The sequence below is a fragment of the Tyto alba genome, unplaced genomic scaffold (genome assembly GCF_018691265.1).
Source record: "Tyto alba isolate M040663 unplaced genomic scaffold, T.alba_DEE_v4.0 Super-Scaffold_26, whole genome shotgun sequence".
Classification (NCBI taxonomy): domain Eukaryota; kingdom Metazoa; phylum Chordata; class Aves; order Strigiformes; family Tytonidae; genus Tyto; species Tyto alba.
The window spans coordinates 11,014,546-11,031,668 of record NW_024881300.1 but is presented as its reverse complement, the minus strand read 5'-3'; the positions used below and the strand labels follow the sequence as shown (position 1 = coordinate 11,031,668).

The 17,123-nt window shown below is 48.8% G+C and overlaps 2 protein-coding genes and 2 long non-coding RNA genes across 4 annotated transcripts in view; 2 read left to right on the top strand and 2 right to left on the bottom strand.

Moving 5' to 3' along the window:
* Positions 1-2,919: 2,919 nt before the first annotated feature.
* On the bottom strand, positions 2,920-6,371 carry LOC122153911. The gene is made up of 2 exons (XR_006165770.1): positions 6,285-6,371; positions 2,920-4,764 (listed from the first exon to the last, which is right to left on the bottom strand). It is a non-coding gene; the product is annotated as an uncharacterized LOC122153911 (long non-coding RNA).
* LOC122153912 lies at positions 4,566-6,429 on the top strand. Its single transcript, XR_006165771.1, has 2 exons — positions 4,566-4,637; positions 6,198-6,429. It is a non-coding gene; the product is annotated as an uncharacterized LOC122153912 (long non-coding RNA).
* Positions 6,430-6,929: 500 nt separating this feature from the next.
* LOC122153873 (myosin-1-like) lies at positions 6,930-8,364 on the bottom strand. The gene is made up of 3 exons (XM_042797326.1): positions 8,209-8,364; positions 7,763-8,094; positions 6,930-6,993 (listed from the first exon to the last, which is right to left on the bottom strand). The coding sequence occupies exons 1-3, from the start codon at positions 8,362-8,364 to the stop codon at positions 6,930-6,932; spliced, it is 552 nt and encodes a 183-aa protein (XP_042653260.1).
* A 90-nt stretch (positions 8,365-8,454) lies between these two features.
* TSHZ3 (teashirt zinc finger homeobox 3) overlaps positions 8,455-17,123 on the top strand; it is a 65,747-nt gene continuing 57,078 nt past the window's right edge. The window contains exon 1 of the mRNA XM_032987218.2: positions 8,455-8,557. Within this exon, the coding sequence (XP_032843109.1) occupies positions 8,518-8,557 (40 nt within the window). The 5' untranslated portion in view covers positions 8,455-8,517. The remainder of the gene's footprint in view (positions 8,558-17,123) is intronic.

The following is a 17,123-nucleotide window of genomic DNA, read 5'->3' as shown; positions in this document are numbered from 1 at the left end:
GCTTTTTCAGAGAAGAAATTAGGTTTGATAGGAATAAATACCCAATGAAAGAAATCTGCTCTAAAGCTTGGTAATTGCAATTTTAAAGTCACGTTTCTTTCTCTCCATTGTGTACCGATGACATGAGAACAAAGAGAGGGAATCAATGACGGTGTCAGATTTTCTTAGTTTCCACGTTTCACCTGACCTGGCTGGTGCAAACTCGAGTCATCAGTGAGAGGGAGGAGAGCCGCGGCCGCTGCCCCGGGAGCACAGCGCCGCGTGGGCACCCGTGACCCGCCTGCGGGTGCGGGGACGCTGCTCCTGCCCGCGCACCAACCGCGTGGCAGGGGGGCGAAGGCACGGGTGGGACTGCCAAGTGCAAGGCGAGGCTGAAACGCGTCCTGGGGCGCGGAACAGGAGCGCGGCCCCCGAAAGCTTCCGGCAGAGGGGTGCTGTCGCCCGGCCTCCGCGGGGGTCGGGGCCTCCTGCTGCCTTCTCAGGGCGGCTGCGCCCAAACAGTGCGGTTTTATATATTTTTTTTTTCCTTTTTTTTTTCTTTTTTTTTTTTTTTCCCCTGGAGAATGGGTGAGGGTGGAGGGTGCTGGACGCTGGCCGGCTCCCGCCGCGGCAGGGCCGAGCCCCGCGTCCCACCGCGGCCGGGCCGCGTGAGCGGAGCCCCGGTGTGCGTGGGGGGGGGGGGGGGGGGGGAAAGGTGGCGGGAGAGCGAGGTTCGAACTCCTGCACATGGTCTGCGTCATCCGGGTCCTGTGCTCTTCATACATAATAAATTTAACAAAACCCTTCTAAACAGTAGTTGCTGGGCATGCTGGGGAGCGAGGATTTACGACCCGGCAGCCCCTCTATGTCTTTTTTTTAAATGCCCCTTGGCGGCGTGCCGCGCCGTGGCCTGCCGGCCTGCGCACTCTCAGCCCCACATCAAAGAGGCGCGTCGAGGCGCGGAGGCGGCGGGCGGGCCCCCTGCGCAGCCCGGCGGGACCCGCGCAGCCCGGCGGGCCTGGCCGGCAGCCGGTTGCCGTCCCCAGCCCGGTGCGCGTCCCCCCGGGGGCAGCGGGCTCCCCGCCGCGCAGGCACCGCTGCTGGCGGCGGCCGTGGCGTTTCTCTTCCCTTGGCGGTGATTCCGCAGCGGGGCTCGGAGGGTGCCCGCAGCCGGAGGAAGGTGCGTTATTGGCAGACGGATAACTTTAGTAAGAGAAGCTTGCATATCTTAGTGCGAGCACTAAGTGCAAATCACTAAAAAAAGCCGACTGGGAAATAAGTTGCTGTGAAAAGAAAGAAGGATTTTGCTCGGGATTAGGCTTTATCAACTTCCCACTTCATATATTTTTTCCTGTTTTTTTCAAAAAAAAAAAAATATGTGCACAAAAAACAAAATCTTTATTGCGTTAAATCACAGACGGTCAGCAAAGGAACAGCTCTGTTAGCTGTGCAACGGAAACTTTCAGGTGATGTGAGAAATAAGAGGGGAATCCCTTCTCATAGATCCTCCAAATGCCTTTCAAATTAGCCAGCTCTGAGGATCACTGCCAGTCTCCACAGAGGCGTTCCCAAAGCTCGCAGCTAGTAAAACTTTGTGTAGGTAAAATTAGCTAAACCCCTTCTGCTAGCACAATGGCTTTTGTTGTCACATATGGTGGAGTTCCAGGATCTGTAACTATTTTTCATAAAAGATTTTCCTACTGCCCAATTGAATACATTACGCTACAGTAGCTCTGAATGGTATCGCTTATTTCCTCCAAAGCAGAGGCCGATTGTTTCTTCAGAGACCCTAAGTCCTTTCAAGGGGGGAGGAGGGGAAAAAAAAAAAAAAAAAAAAAAAAAGATAATTCAGCGGGACTGAAGCGCGACGATAGCTCTTATTTTAGCGCGTATTATCTCCAAAAAGTGCAGCCCTGGGGAGAGCGGCAAGTGCCGGGGGAGCGGGGCTCGCCGCCCCCGGGCTCTGCCCGGAGGAAGCCCGGCTGGGGCGAGGGGGAGCCCGGAGAGCTCGGGGGCCGCAACCCTCGCCCGGCAAACGCGGCAGAGCCCCTGCGCACCCTCCCTACCCCCTGTCCCTCCCGCGGGCACGCGGGCGGGACACCGCTGTCCCGAGGGGGAGCCGCAGCGGCACGGGCCCGGCCGGGCAGCGGCTTTCGCCGCCCCGCTTTAGTTGGGGAACTTGCCGGCCCCGGGCAAGTGGGGCCGCGGGCTTCGCCTCCGAGGGGTTCCCGCGGGCGCGGAGCCGCCGCTGCCGCCCGGCGCCGCGGGGAGGGCCGGGCAAGGGCACCGCCGGGCGCGGGCCGCTGCGCGGAGGGCCGCGGGGCGGGTGGCGCTGCCCCGCTCCGCCCGGCGGCCGCAGCGGCGGGGCCGGCCCGCTCCGGGAGGTTCCGCGCAGCACCCTGCGGCTTCCCGATCCGAAGTTTTCCCCCGCCACCGTGGTGGGCTTTTGTTTTTTTGTCTTTTTTTTTTTTGTCTTTTTTTTGGGGGGGGGGGGGAGGGGGGGGTGGGGGGGATGGATACATTTCTGGTATGTCGGGTGAGGTGAGGAATTCCTTTTAACTCCAGACGGAAGCGAATCGATTCGGACAAGATTACCTACAGCTTAAAAGGAATGCTTCAAAATACTAAGACACTGGGCGTGCTTACACTTTACTATCTTTTCCCCGTGCTCTTTCCGAAATGCCTGGTTCTGATCGCAAGAACACTGCTATTCCAGTTTTGATTTTCTGGGACTTATTACATGTCAGAACTGTAAAAGTCCTCTGGACAATTTACAGACAAAACATCTGGTTCGTTAAAGCAAAGCTACTGGACTAAGACAAACAAACTTTGCTGCTGTGTAAATTCACTTACCCAAACAATTTACATTCAAGCAAAGATTTTAGCCCGAAGAAAAACTTTTATTCATTTGTATTGAGGAGGTTTGGGAATTCATAGGCATTTTAAAATAATTTTGCTTTAATAAAGTTATGTAGATATTACAAAACGTCTTTGTTCTCTTCTCAGCTTATTATTGCTGTTATAATGGTTATTGACAACACTTTGTATTTTATAGAAGTGGAGTATCGTTTTCGGTCGTGGGCAGTGGTGTTTCTAAACAAACTTGTCAGATGCATATTCATCTAGCCCAGCCTCAATGAAAACTGTTTATTCTTTGTTCCTCGCCGGGAAAAAACGACGTACTTTTCTCACCCTTTTTGCGTTTCGATGGGGTGCCCCCGGGCCGTCAGGGAGGAGGCAGAGGTTTCTCCCGGGGACGGGGGGCAGCGGAGGCGGCCGCCGCGCTCCCCGCGCCCGCTCCCGGGCGGTGCCGCCGCGCTGCGCCCGCAGCCCCGCGCCTCCCGCGCGGCGTGGGCTGCCCCGGCGGGGCGCCGGGCAGGTGAGGCTCCCCACGCTCCCCCCCGCCCCCGCAGCCGGGAGCCCGGCCCCCCGCCGTCCCCTTCCCCGACAGCTCCTCGGCTGGCGGGGCGGCCGCTACCTCGCCGCCGCGGAAGGCCCCTGCTCGGTGCTACCCAGCCCCGCCCGCGTGGGGGGGGACACTCGGCGGGCGTGGGGACCCCCCGGCTGCCCGGCGCCGCTGGGAGGGCTGGGGGCGGCCAGCGGGCGGGGATGGGGCGGCTCGCACCGCGGGTTTGCCCCCCCTGCAAAGCCACCAAGCAGGGCTAACAAGTGAGTCTCGGAGAGCAGCTACCCACGCCCACGGGGGCTCGGGGCACGCTTCTCCCTCCCTTGTTTGCAGTGAACAAGTGGCGAAACATAAACACGCTGCTGGGGAGAGAAGGAGGTTAAAGCCCGAAACGCGCTGGCTTCTAAGAGGCGGCTGTTCCAAGTTTAATCAACTTCCTCACAGATCCTCCAGGGCTATTCCCATAACTAACAGATAATTTCAATGGTCCTTTTATCAGCCCAGCCCGCTGCCTCCGCTCGGACCTGGCTGGCGGGAGGGGTTTCTTGGGAAACTGTTGGAAGTTTTCGTGTGGTGGGAATAAAATGAGCAGTGAAATTATACAACAAAGAAGGGCACCAAACGGTGCACCCTGTTGAAACAGAAAACATTCTTAGCTGATGGAAAGTTCAGGAGTGATGGTTATCTAATTATGGGACTTGGTTTAAAACTGCCGGGAAGAGTTGGCTTAGCGTTCATGTGCTGAATCTTTGGAGATGGAGTCTGTACAGTCATCGATTTTACATACTATGTTTGGAAATGTTACACTTAATAAAATTACAGGTTCTGGCTCTCTGAAATAGCCTGTCACCCCCAAAGAAATTGATACACACTGAAGAATCTGCATTTCCCTCTGTAACTCGTCTGATAGAAAGTTCAATATATTTTTTTTTTTGCCTTAAAAAAACTGGGTATAGTTAACAACCAAATTATTCCACAACTTCCTGAGCGTCTTGGCACTAAGAGTTGTGAATGTGTAAGTGCAGCGCATGTGTCTGTGTGCATGTATATCTGTTGCCTCTTTCTCTCCCTCTCCCTCTCTCTTACACACGAGTTATTATGTCTAATTGAACTGATAAAGTTCCTCCAATTACTGTTTACGGGAAGTTTAACTTTGTTCCATTCACAGACCCCCCACTCCCAAATTGCTGCACCATCATAAGCCCATTACCCTCCACTGCCAGCGCTTGTGGCCCGCCCTTGGAAAAGCAAGGTAAGTGTTGTTAGACAAACCTCACCATACAGCAGGGCTGGTGATTTTCTCGCAAATGTTTGGTTTAGTGTCACCGTTCAGCTGCTGAGGTTGCAACCTGCCAGCATCTTCCACGTAGGCTGTAGTTCTGTGGGAGGGAGAGCTCTGCTAGGGAATCTGTTAAAATACACATGTCACTAAGTTCATAAATACATGCAGGCAGGTAGGTGTAAGGGTGGAGGAGCGAGAGGACCGCAGAGCCGTGAAGCTGCGCCGAGGCAGGCTGGCTGACGGCGGCGGGCGGGAGCGCAGCCGGCCGAGCCCCGGCCCCGCTCCCCGCCGCCCCCCGGCCCCGCTCCCCGCCGCCCCCGGGCCGCTGCGCCCAGCGCCGGGCACGCCGGGCGGGGAGGCGGCTCCGCTCCGTGCCGCCGGGGAAGCTGGAAGCTACGTGCTCCGAGCTGGGGGGAAGAGGAGCGGGTTTTTTTTGGGGGGGGGGGTGGAAGGCAGAAAGTTCTTGCAAGTCCCCCCAGATTAGTGATTGGCCGCTGCAGCGTTTTCCTGGGGATGCTCTGCAGCCAGCTAAGGAAGGTTCAGTATCGTCCCTGGCTTTGGAGAGGACTCTCGCACATTCAAGTGTAGCCCTTACAGGACTGAAATGACTAAACACGCCCGATCACTTTTATTTTGCTGTAGTTTTCAAGGCGTTTGATCAGCGCCTGGTGGCGGGCTGCCCTTCCCCGTGCTCCGGGCGGCCGGGCAGGAACAAATCCGGCCGGGGCTCCCGGCTCCCCGCACCCCCAGCGGAGTCTCCCGAAGTTTGTTTCAGCCTCGCCCGCTCCGGAGCTGGGAGAAATCCTCCATGTTGCGTAGCGCCCGCCGGCTCGGCCAGCAGCCTTCCCGAGCCCGAAGTTCACCTCTCTCTCTCCCTCTGCCAAGCTCCGCGTTTCATTTTCCGTCCCGCCGCCGCCCCCGCGGAGCCGGGAGCGCAGCCGGGCTGAGCGCGGAGCGCCGCGGCCCCCCCAGCCCTGCCCGGCCCCTGCCCCCGCCGGCTGCATCCTTCGGGCGGGGGGGGGGGAGCGTGGATTAGTTCGGTTTTCTATTTCCTAATTCCTATTTAAAGCGGGAGGAGGGAGAGAGGAAGAACGGGTTATTAATCGCAGCCCAGCCCTGTTTGCCAAGACTGTCTAACATTTGTAAATACTTATGCTGCGGCTGGTCCCCTCCTTCCTGGTTAAGTTGTTTAGTATGTTGGTTATTTGTACCGAATCCCGGTCTGTGTTGTGTCTGATGTGTTGTCGTTGCAATGTGCAGCCGGGGTGACACTGATGGATGCGCCAATGGTGAGACGGACAGATGTTAGGGCGGATCTAGCGGCACGCACGGCCACAGCGGCGGAGCCCGCCCGCCCAGCGCTGCCAGCCTCCGCGCCCGCGCCGGCCCTCCGCGAGCGCGCACTCACACTCACACACACACACACACACACACACACACACACACACACCCCGAGGGTTTTTTCTGGGGAGGGGGGGAACGTCTCCGTGTCGTCTCTTAAGTAGATCTGATCGCTCCTTCTGTGCGCAGATACAGTAACTGCGAGGAGCAACCAGCGAGTATCAATGAGATGGAACTGAGCGAATTTGGCAGCAGAAGCGGCAATTGACAACTCACCATTTTCTTGTTTGCAAGAAATGTTTCGTTTTCCCCCAACAGTAGCAATTTCCCGGGGACTTTAGGCGACTGCGATTTTTTTTTTTTTTTTTTTTCATCCTAAAGATCAGCTTAAAAAAAAAATATCAACTTTTAACAATAATAATCCAAAAAATACATCCCAAACCTTCTCCACCCTTCATGTAAAGTGTTTGAATTTCCTGCAACTTGAAAAGGAAAGCAAGAGCCAAAGAGCGGCACGGCGGCTTTATAAGATGTGAAGACGCAACAACATCTGCACTTAGTCAGGTATTTGGAATTATCCCAAATCTCGAAGAATGGGGGCGAGTGGAGATTTTTTTGATCTTACCGTAAAGTGAGATCATCCTTTTTTTTATTCCTCCCCGTGAACTTTAAAAAAAAAAAAAAAAAAAAAAAAAAGAGAGAGAGAAAAGCCGCTACTGATTTTTGTTGTTGTTGTTGTTTTGTTTTGCTTTTTCCCCCCGTCACCTCTCGCGCGCGGTGGCCCGCGGCAGCGCGCGGTGCCGGTGCGGTGCGCGGGCGCGCAGCGCGGCGGAGGCGGGAGGCCGGCACGGGCCCCCGCGCGCCCCCCGCCGCCCCGGCCCGCCCCGCTGCTGCGCGGCCCCGCCGCCCAGGGATGCGCAATCAAACCCGCAGCACATCGATCCGCCGGCGCTCGCTGAACTGAGCGCGGCGGCTCGCCAGTGAACTTGGACCAAAAAAAAAAAAAAAAAAAAAGAGAAAAAAAAAAACCAAAACAAACCAAAACCAAACCAAAACCAAAAAGAAAGGAAAACAAAAAAAAAAAAAAAAGAGCCCCCAAAAGAGGGAAAGAGAGGGAAAAGTGATCTTCCCCGAAGAGGCGGGCGCGCGCGGGGCGCGGGAGTGCGCGGGCGCTGCCCGCTCCCCGTCCGGCCGGCGGCACCGCGGGGCAGCGCGCAGCGGCTCGGCCGTTAACGGCCGCCGGCCGGAGCGGCCCCCGACACGCCGCCCGCAGGCGCGCAGCGGAGCCCGGGCGGCCGAGGCGCCAGCCAGGTGGGAGCCGGAGGGCTGGATGTGTGCCGGCGGGCGGCCAGCTGCCCGGCGCGCCGGTGAGTGGGGCCGGGGCGGGCGGCGGGGCGAGGCGGGGGCCCCGGGCTGCCGCCGCCGCTGTCACCTCGCGGGGCGGCCGGGCTCCGCGGGGACGGGGGCTGGAGCGCCGGGGGCGGAGGCCGGGCCCTCCTCGCCAGGGCGGGGGGGGGGGGAAGGGAGGGGGAGGGGGGTAGGGGCTGCGGGGGGTTGGGAGGGTCCCGTGCCCCGGCGTGGTGGGGGGCGGGGGGGAAGCTCCGGCGGGGAACGGGTGTGCGCGGGGGCGGAAAGGGAAGGGCTGCCGGTGGGGAGCGGAGCGGGCTGCCCTGCCCTGCTTCGGGGCGCCCGGCGGGCCGAGCCCCTCCGCCGCTGCGGGCTGCTGAGGGGAGCGGCGGCGGGTGAAGTTGGACGGCGGAGGGGGTGCAGCGAGGGGGGGGCGGGGGGGGTGCCCCGCCGCCGCCGCCGCCGCCGCCGCCGCCCCGGGCGGACCCTTCGCCGCCGCCGTGGCCGTGACGGGTGCCGGGCGCCGGGCCGGCGGCGCGATGCGCAAAGAGTTAAGGTGCCGTCCGGAGCGGGAGGCGGTGGGAGCGCGGTGCCCCTCTCCCTCTTTGCGGACTAGTTTGAGTGACACTGCGATCATCTCGTTTCCCTTCAAGCTTCGCCTGTTGCCGCCGCCGCCGCCGCTCCAGCGCCGAGCCAGGAGCCGGGGAGTGGAGAGCGCAGGCTGAGGCTCCGCCGACTCCTGCCAAGAAATCCCCCGTCTTTATGCCGTGATCTCCCAGCCCGGCCAGGCACCGGGGGCGCAGGGTGGGGTGGGGGGGACTGCGGGCTCTCCCCAGCCCTCCCGCCCGCACACCTCTTCGGGGGGCTTCCCCTCCTCCTTCCTCCGGGGCGATTTGTCAAACTTCCCCCCTCTTCTGCCAGCAGCAGCAGCAGCAGCAGCAGGGCTGTCCTCTCCTCTGTGCCGCCTCCTCCTCCGCCGCCGCCGCCTCCTCCTCCTCCTCCTCGGCATCGTGTATGCACAGCAACAAAAAATATATCCCCAACCCAGCCCTCGAGCCGGGACTGGAGCAGCTCACCGGATCTCTGGGGCTAAAGCAACTCTTCCCACCCCCGCGCCCAGGCAGCCCCCCCCCGCCGGCGCCGCCGGCCGCAGGAGCTCAGCATGCCGCGGAGGAAGCAGCAAGCGCCCCGGCGCGCAGCAGGTACGAGAGCCGCCTTCCCCGGCCGGTTGTTTCTCCTCTCGCTTCTCTCCGTCTCTTCCATAACCGCTTTCCAGCAGGCTGAGCCCGCCGGGCTGCACCGGGCTCCCTCCCTGCCCCGCTCCCCGCGATCGCACGCTGCATGCCGTGGATTTTGCAGAGCAAGTCTTGGTCTGGAGGCAGAGCACCGTGGCGTTGAGGGGGGGGTGATGATTTTATTTTCTTTTTTTTCCTTGGGGTGGCAGGGGTGGGGGCGCATGAAAGCCCTTTCCCGACTTTGGTACCCACTTTGATTTATTCCTAACTCTGCCATCGCCCGGCTCAGTTCTGGGGGCAACACTTGGTGAAAGCCAGGCGGTATGTGCAGGCACATACTACATGTACACGTATGATCTGTGTGACTCGGGGGGGGGGTGGAGGGGGGAAGGAGACAAATTTTGTTCATTTTCAGCCCGTACTTTGGCACCTACTTTGTTTCTCTCCCTTGTAGTCTTCATTCCTCTCCATCCCTTCCCCTCACAGGCAAATGGTTTGTGAAAGCCAGTGAAAATACTGTTGTGGGGGGGAGGCTTATTATTGTTTTTTTTTATTTTATTTTTTTTCTGTAAAAAGAGATAGGATATGTATAAATGCATGTCACACTGTGAATGAAGTGGCAGGGACGGAGTGATTTGGAGGGTCTGCAGTGTTACTTGAAGATCCAAGCACAGAACTGGTTCCTTTGCCCAACTTTTATCTTTTTCTCTCTTCCCCTTGTACCGTGCTGGAGATGTCTCTGCTGAACAGACAGACCCACCTAGTTGGTCACTCTCTTTGGCAACCTCTTCTGTTAATCCTATTGATTTCTTATTTATAAGTCCAGATGAGAAGATGCAAAGGAAACCAAAGGGGGGGAAAAAAGAAAAAAAAAAAAAAAAAAGGTCTGTGTATTGTCAAATGACTGGCGAATGTTTCTGATAGTGCCTTTACAATTTCCTCCATATTTTTTTTTCTTTTTAGAAATACTTTTCGAGGCTTTGTCCTGGTGAGGTTTTTTGTTTGTTTGTTTTATTTTCCGTATGTCAGAAATGTCAACTCCTGTTAAGCAGTATTTTTTGGAAAAGCCAAACTGAAAAGAAAACAGTGAAGAAAAAAAAAGCCCCATGTAATTTTACAGTAATCCTTAGTTGGGGATATGTGGGCTGGAAAAGGTTTCCTTGGCCTGTTGCCATCCTTGATTTGATGGCTGATTGATCGCCTGTCATCTGGCTGCCTTTGATCTATTCATTCCCGATAAACATCAATAAATCACTTGCCATGGTAACGCCAGACTCAGTGACGTCACAGGTGGCCTGTCAACTCTCTGTCAGCGCAACTTCAGGGGCTCCTGGCTGGATGTGCCACATCGCCCCACGGCCCAGCACATCCAGAGGCGTGGGGCTGGCTTGGGTGGAGGAGCAGGATTGCCTTTGGTTAGGGAGAGATCTGGGGGACCAGCATGTAACAGTCATCATTTACCCTTTGCAAATTTCCCTGTAGCAAGAGGCTGGGTGTAGAAGTTTTCCAGCGGCTCCAGCAGCGTTATCGGTAGTGCGTTCGTAGTTGTGCTTGTAACAACTTGAAGCAGGTAGTCCTGCAACTTGGTAAGGCACTGTTAGAAAATGGGCATTCAAAAATGTGACAGTGCTTTCACACTGTCTGACAACTTCTCGGAGTGGTGTGGTTTGAATTTAGTAAACAGCAAGGGATTCAGAGAGTAATACAAATTGTAAATAACTATGTCCACATTTCCTTTCTTCTTTTCTTTGACATACACATGCATTCGTCTAGTACTTTTGAAATAGAGAAACAGACTTTCTAGCAGTCTTACTCCATATGCTAACAGCTAGAAAGTTTGGAAAGTTTTGCAGTACAGTACTGATACCATCTAGCAAACAATATTATAGCCAAATACTTTATGATAATATTTTGCATTTCTGGCCCGTGCCATCAAATAACACTTTTCAAATAAATTAAAACTGTGAACTCTTCCTAATATTGGGAAATTCTTATTTGTAACATTAATTTAGTTCTGCAAAATCTACCTCTTCCAAGTATTTGATACATTCGACTGTGCTGTATGCTGGGCTCTCCATAGGGTGGAAGAAAATGTTTCTGCACTAAACACACGTTCTGAGGTATCTCTCTCTCTCTCTCTACCACTCTCCGTCTCTCCCTCTTTTCTCAAGTGAATCATCCATGATGTGTGATCTATCTTTCATATTTAGCAGTGTAATCTCTTTAAACTTTTAGCTTTTTGATAGCTACATTAAACATTTAGTATTGTGTATAATTGCTTCCCACTGAAATGCTGTTTTATTGGTCACATTGGAAAGGTTACTTTTTCTAGTAGCAGTAAAAGCAAAGGCTTTTTTTTTTTTTTATTTTAAACAACACTTTAAAAAGCAGCTAAGAAATAACAGGTTAGTTAAGAAATATTCATTACAAAAACTTGACTGCAGGACTAATAGGAGATGGAAGAATGGTTTTGCTCTATCAAAATGACCCGTCAAAACGACTTTGTTTCATATTTGATTTAATTGTCTCTCTCCTGACAGGCACATTCATCAATAGCTTAATGGTCAATCAGAAGTTGGCAGAGTGAGTGCTTTCATTCTTTCCCATACACTAGCTTTGGCTTTACTTTATCAAAATGCCTCTGCCTAATGGATATGGGGGATGTAGAATGACTGAAGGGCTACTTATTTGAGAAGAGTGAAAAAACAAGAACATTTATGCTGTTGATAAGTGCATGAAGATAAATAAGTGAGCTGTATGAGGCGTTTTATTTTAAGACAGAAGAAACTTACATTTTTTTCCCCTTCTTTTTGGCTTCAGAGCTGCAAGTTATAAGGTTCATGACTGCTTTTGTGGCATACTGAGAGTGATGACAAATTGATTGCTTGGTACTGAGAGAGAAAAAAAGGTGGTGGTGGGGGGAGAATTAAAGATGTCTGCTGATTGGTAACTCAGGAAATCCAGTCCCCAGCAACCTTGAGAATACTCGAGAATTTTTTTTCTCCAAACTGAAAGGTCCGCTCAGCCATAAAAAAAGAAAAGTTGTTTTGCCAGCTTCATTAGTGTTCACCTAATTAGCTGTAAACCTGATGGATTCCTGACAGCTTTAATGATTGGAGATGACAAGCTCCACGCAGTGTCATCCAGCAGAATTAGGTTTGCAGCTAGTTTGATGTAATCAAGTTGATATTACACAGTCCTGGTTGCCTTTAGTTGTGCATTAACTCAATTTTCTGCTGCAGGTGACAAATGGGCTTTGGTACCTGGATAATCATGTCATAGGAATTAGGGCCCTTTTAATGGTCTGGAGTAGAATAACAACAACAAAGAACTCTCAGCAGCACAGAGCTCGCAGACATAACAGACAGGTGCACAAATTCTTTATGTCTAACCCAAGTGTTAACACCACACTGTGGAAGACTAAAGCTGTCTCTGAGAATCAAGAATCTGTAAAAATGATGATTTCGGTTTGTTTGCTTTGAGACTCAGGTGAATATCATAGATGAATTTGGGAGGAAGAGTCAGGGATCACAATTTTATTTCTCACCTGTTAAAGCAAGAAGATAGTCAGAATTGCTGCTCCAAAGACTTCTGTCATTTAAGTCAGGAGGAAGAAGGTATTTACTGGTAGGATGCTACTGTCTAGGAGAGCCAAGATACTGTATTAATAGAGGCTAGTCTTGTTCATGCAAACAGTAATTATCTATCCTTAAATTATAGCTTTCACTTGCGGCTTTTTTAGAAACCTATTTGAAAGATCAAGAGAATGTACTTCCTACTGACAGAAATGACTTAATACCTATTTTGTATATATATAAAGCTCTTCTGAGGAGGGGTTGGGAACTAATGATTTGTTGGAAACTCATTTACTTTTTATTTATTTTTTTACAAAATGGAATAAAACAATTATTGGTTTTTAGATGCAGACAACCACACTGAGTTTTGAAGCCTCTGGAAAAAAAAAAAAAAAAAAAGAAACCTGAGGCCATGGTATTTATTTATTTATTTTCTATATAGCATGGCTTAAACCCTAGAGATAGCTGCATACTTTTTAGGCTCTTCACAACTTCCGTGCTTACATTCAGAAGATGCTCATGGTCAGTGTGAATACTGAAATACATTAAATTGATTTTTCAGAGATGCGAAGCACTTCCACTTTTCAGGGACTTCAGTGCTCTTGCTAGTTATCAGCACCTCCAGAGCGAGGCTGGGAGTGCACCACAGAAATACAGATGCAAGATGGCATGCAGGTTGTGCAGCCAGATTTCCAGGCAGCTCTGACTTTGGGAAGTTGAATGCTTGCTTTAATTTATGGGAATTGCTTGCAACTACATACATACCCCAAAAGTAAATGTAGCGATAAAGTAGACTACCTATAAAGGTACTTGCAGTGTCAGCCCTTGGTATGTTATTTGCCTCCAAACCTGCCACATATTTCTCTGTTGGACAGAGATTCTTCCTAGCAGCAAGCTGACAAAATGATTAGTTATGGCTGTCCTCTGCTTTTTTTTTTTTTTTTTCCTTTTTTTTTTTTTCGGCAAAGTGTGAGGAACAATGCAAAAAAAAAAAAAAAGAAAAAGGGGCATAAATATAAAAAGGCCTGATAGATTCCCCTGAATATCCGTCTGGAAAACGGAATTTTCCAGAATCAGCTGCCATTTCTCCCATTAGCTTGACAGCTGTCAATTAGGGCTTCAGTGCTCTCCTGGGCCACAGTTTATTGCGTGCGGTTGATGTTGTCATTTTGTTCTCGGTTTTGCCTTGAGCACTATCATGAGCAGGAGTGAAATAGTCAATAACTGATGTATCAGCAGTTATTTCTTAAATTGGCTTACAAGTCTGCATTTTTCCTCTTTTTACTAAAGATTGTTTTGTAAAGTGATTAGAATGAATTGTGACTGCTGCAGGGTTATGGGAAATGCAGTGAAGCTAGGGTGAGTTAGCAGGATTAGAGTGGGTCCTTTTTGTCAGCCCTGTTTCCAGGATTAGCGGAAACTATATAGAAAAGATCATCTTCGAGGTGAAGTGTGGGGTAAATTTTTAAGTGTGCTACATGCACGCTTATGTAGAAACATATGGTGTTACAGAGTGAATGAAAAGAAATAATTTTCCAGGACACAAAATAACCTTACATGTTAGCCTTCTGAACAAACCTTGACACTTTTAGTTTTACAGTGTAATAATCCGTATTTTAATTCAATGTCGTGATGGTTTCCTAGTGAATCCAAATACAGATTGTCAAATTTTAACACGGCCCTATTTACAAGGTGCTGCTAGTAGATCAAGTACTGAGATGCCTGGAGTATTGCATTGTCAAGTAAGAGTGTATGTATATGGTTATGATACAACACCAAAAATAACATAGTTGCAGACAAAAATAACATAGTTGCAGAGCAATCCCCTGTTATCTGTGAAATACTTTAGTATCGTTTATTAAACAATCTACCTCAGGTGTTTGAGCCTGATATTTTTTTCTGTCTGTTTGTGGTTTGCTTTTTTTTTTTTTTTTTTTTTTTTTTTAAATTTAGTTACGCCCAAATTGTGGTTTATCAGCCTTAAGTTAAAAATGAAAGGTGAATACAATATATTGTATTTGGTAACAATGATATGGACTGGTACATCCAGACAGATAATATGCAGTTGTAATTAGACTGAATAGACAGGCATTCATTTTTAAATTCTTTGACACATGCATAAAATAGTCATATAATAAGATAAGATGACAATTTTATGTTAGGTTGATAAAGTGTCCCGATACATGCATTTAAATGTCTGTAAGCCTTTTTTTATCCAGACAGATTAATTCTAGTTTCCAGCATTTGCAGTTAGACATTAAATTAATTTTAAAAATCCCACTAAACAATAGATGCGTTCCTTTTTTTTTTTTGTGTGTGTCATTACCTAAAGCAGGAGGATTGAAAAAATTTATGCAATTGATTTTTCTTGATTTCAACATTAAAAAAAAAAAAGCATGAAAATTGGCTCAAAGGATTTAAAGCATAGTTCACGAGAGACTGTATTGTAGTTTTCTTAAGTATAATAATGCAGAATAGAACACTGTCAGATCTTGAAATTGTTTGCTACCGTTTTCATAAAAAGAACTGTAAGAGTTGAAATAAGTAGGGCTTAATTTCAGAGACTGCGAGATTCATCCTACTGCATGTTCTTGATTTTTGTGCCTGAAAGATATTTTGGTCATCTCAGTAGAGAGCTAATCTGCACAATTTAAACACTTCTCATTGCAAGCATCAACTTTAAGATATTTCTCAGAAAATGTTCAAAGGTTTTTTTCCCCTGGGGCCAGAGGGAGAGTGAGGAAGGAGTTACCAGAAGATCATAAAATATCTGAAAGCTCTTTGCCAATGCCATTACCTGGCTTGTTCGGGCAGTAAAGGTGTGACTCTTGAAGAATAATCTAAGTTCGTATTTTAGATTTAATTATAAATTATTAATTAATTCTGTCAGGACACATGTTATTAATTATGACTCTCTTTTCTTCATTCGGAACAGCTGTTGGGAATCTCATAAGTTCACTGTGTTTGTTGGTGTGGGAGTTTACCAGTGAAGAGCTCTCCATTCCCAGCCTGCCTTACCTTTACCTCCCATCCTGTTCATACGGGGGATTACTGTTAATCAACTAAACTAAACGTGACATTGCATGGAATAAATACGGGTTTTGAAGTGATTCATTGTGCTCACAATTAGTGAACGTTTTTACAGAGGTGGTTTTTAGGTCCTGTCCATAAATAATTCTTGGTTTAGCAAGACTGTATGGTGGTGGGGAGGTCAAAAGGGCACTGGCCAAGCCTTAGCGCGGGGGAGGCAAAGCAGTTTTCATGCCCTTCCGCCAAACTCCCGCCAAACTTCCCGCATTAGCATAGAGGAGAGAGCTGTTTTATTATTCGTTTGGAATGATTCAAATTCATTTACTTTTGATATTTCCATCATTAAATTGAGCCCTCTGTTTCAGTTTCTTATGTGTTCTTTGCGGAATGCATGTTGCATAAAATAGGCAATTTTTAATGAACAATTTAATGTAAATGGGTTCTGAATTTAAATTAATATTAATGAAGCTTTGAGTGAATTTATTTTGCATACGTAAAGGCTTGTAACTCTTTCACCCATACACTCTTGTCTTTATGTACTAACACATTGGTTAGGTGAATTGGCTAGTTTCCATATTTCGTGATTAAAAAACTTTAATGCATTTTACATGGATATTTGTGCTAGTGCAGCTTTACGCAGGTTAGCATCTCTGTTAAAAATGTACCTGCCTTTACGCTGATATTTTTGTAGTTAACATTTTACTGTTACCCCACTGTTTCTATATATTTCTTTCTACTTTGGTTTCGCCTTTATGCTTAGAGAAAAAATTGTTCCAACAATAGTCACCACAGTCAAGATGTTTTCTTTCTTTGGTTTACCTCTAATGCATTATGTATTTAGGAATGATGGGATGTTCTATAATTAATTCTGTTAGATGTAATTGCTATAATCACTTTGATGCTACACATAATAAAAGTAATATGGTAAGCATACGAAAAAATATAAACAGCTTATTGTAACAGTTTATGTAAAATTCTGCTAAAAATCTTGTTTAGAGTGGAACCTTCACTTCCATATTTTGTCAGACCTAACATTTAGTTTAAAGTACATTACTTAGTAAATGAATGTATTTTAGATATTGAAAAGATTTTGAGTGGCAGGTTGTCCTATATGCGCGCATGTATATCTCTGTGCGCTACTAAAGATGTAGTTCATTAAGAAGCCAATCTTCAGTATTGCTACAAGTGACACATAAATATCACCATATATCTCATGAGATAAGAGACAAATTTGTACATTGTATTAAAATCCAGTACATAGTAAATAACACAGAAATGGAGTTGTACAGCGGAAAGCTTCTTTGTAGCGCAAAATTATGGGAAATATAAAATGTATGAAGGGTAGCATGTAACTAGAGAGGGAGTTTTTCAGGCATAGTCCCAAGTGGGAAAAGACTATGGAAGGTGATTTCCTCCTCCTCCTGCCCCCCTCTTTTTTTTTTTTTTTTTTTTAAGTAGCTTTGAGTTATTGTTTGCAAACACAGTTTGTGATAGAGAGGAAATGAAAAAAATATGTGCAATGGGTTAAGCTGTGTAGCTGATATCCTTGATTCTATAACAAAAAATGTTAATATGGCCATAGTTTTTAATTAGCTGCACACCATACTTAATGCTGCAAAGGTCACTTGGTTTTATGGCCCAGCTTTGTTTATGAATTCGTATGTTTCCCCCCAAATTTATATTTCACTCTCCCGTATTTTCTAAGCAATTGACTGTGCAAATCATGGTTAAAATGCAAACTAGAAACAAGATTAGAAAAATACGTTTAGTGTGGACAAAGAAGCGATTTTTTTTTTTTTATTTTTTTTTTTTTTTTTTTGGCTAGTGTTATTTTCAAATAATGCACAGCCTTTGCATGGAGAGCAGAAGTATTACATTTAACTTCTGTAAGCTGAACAAACAAACCCCGACCAACCTCTCGCTGAATT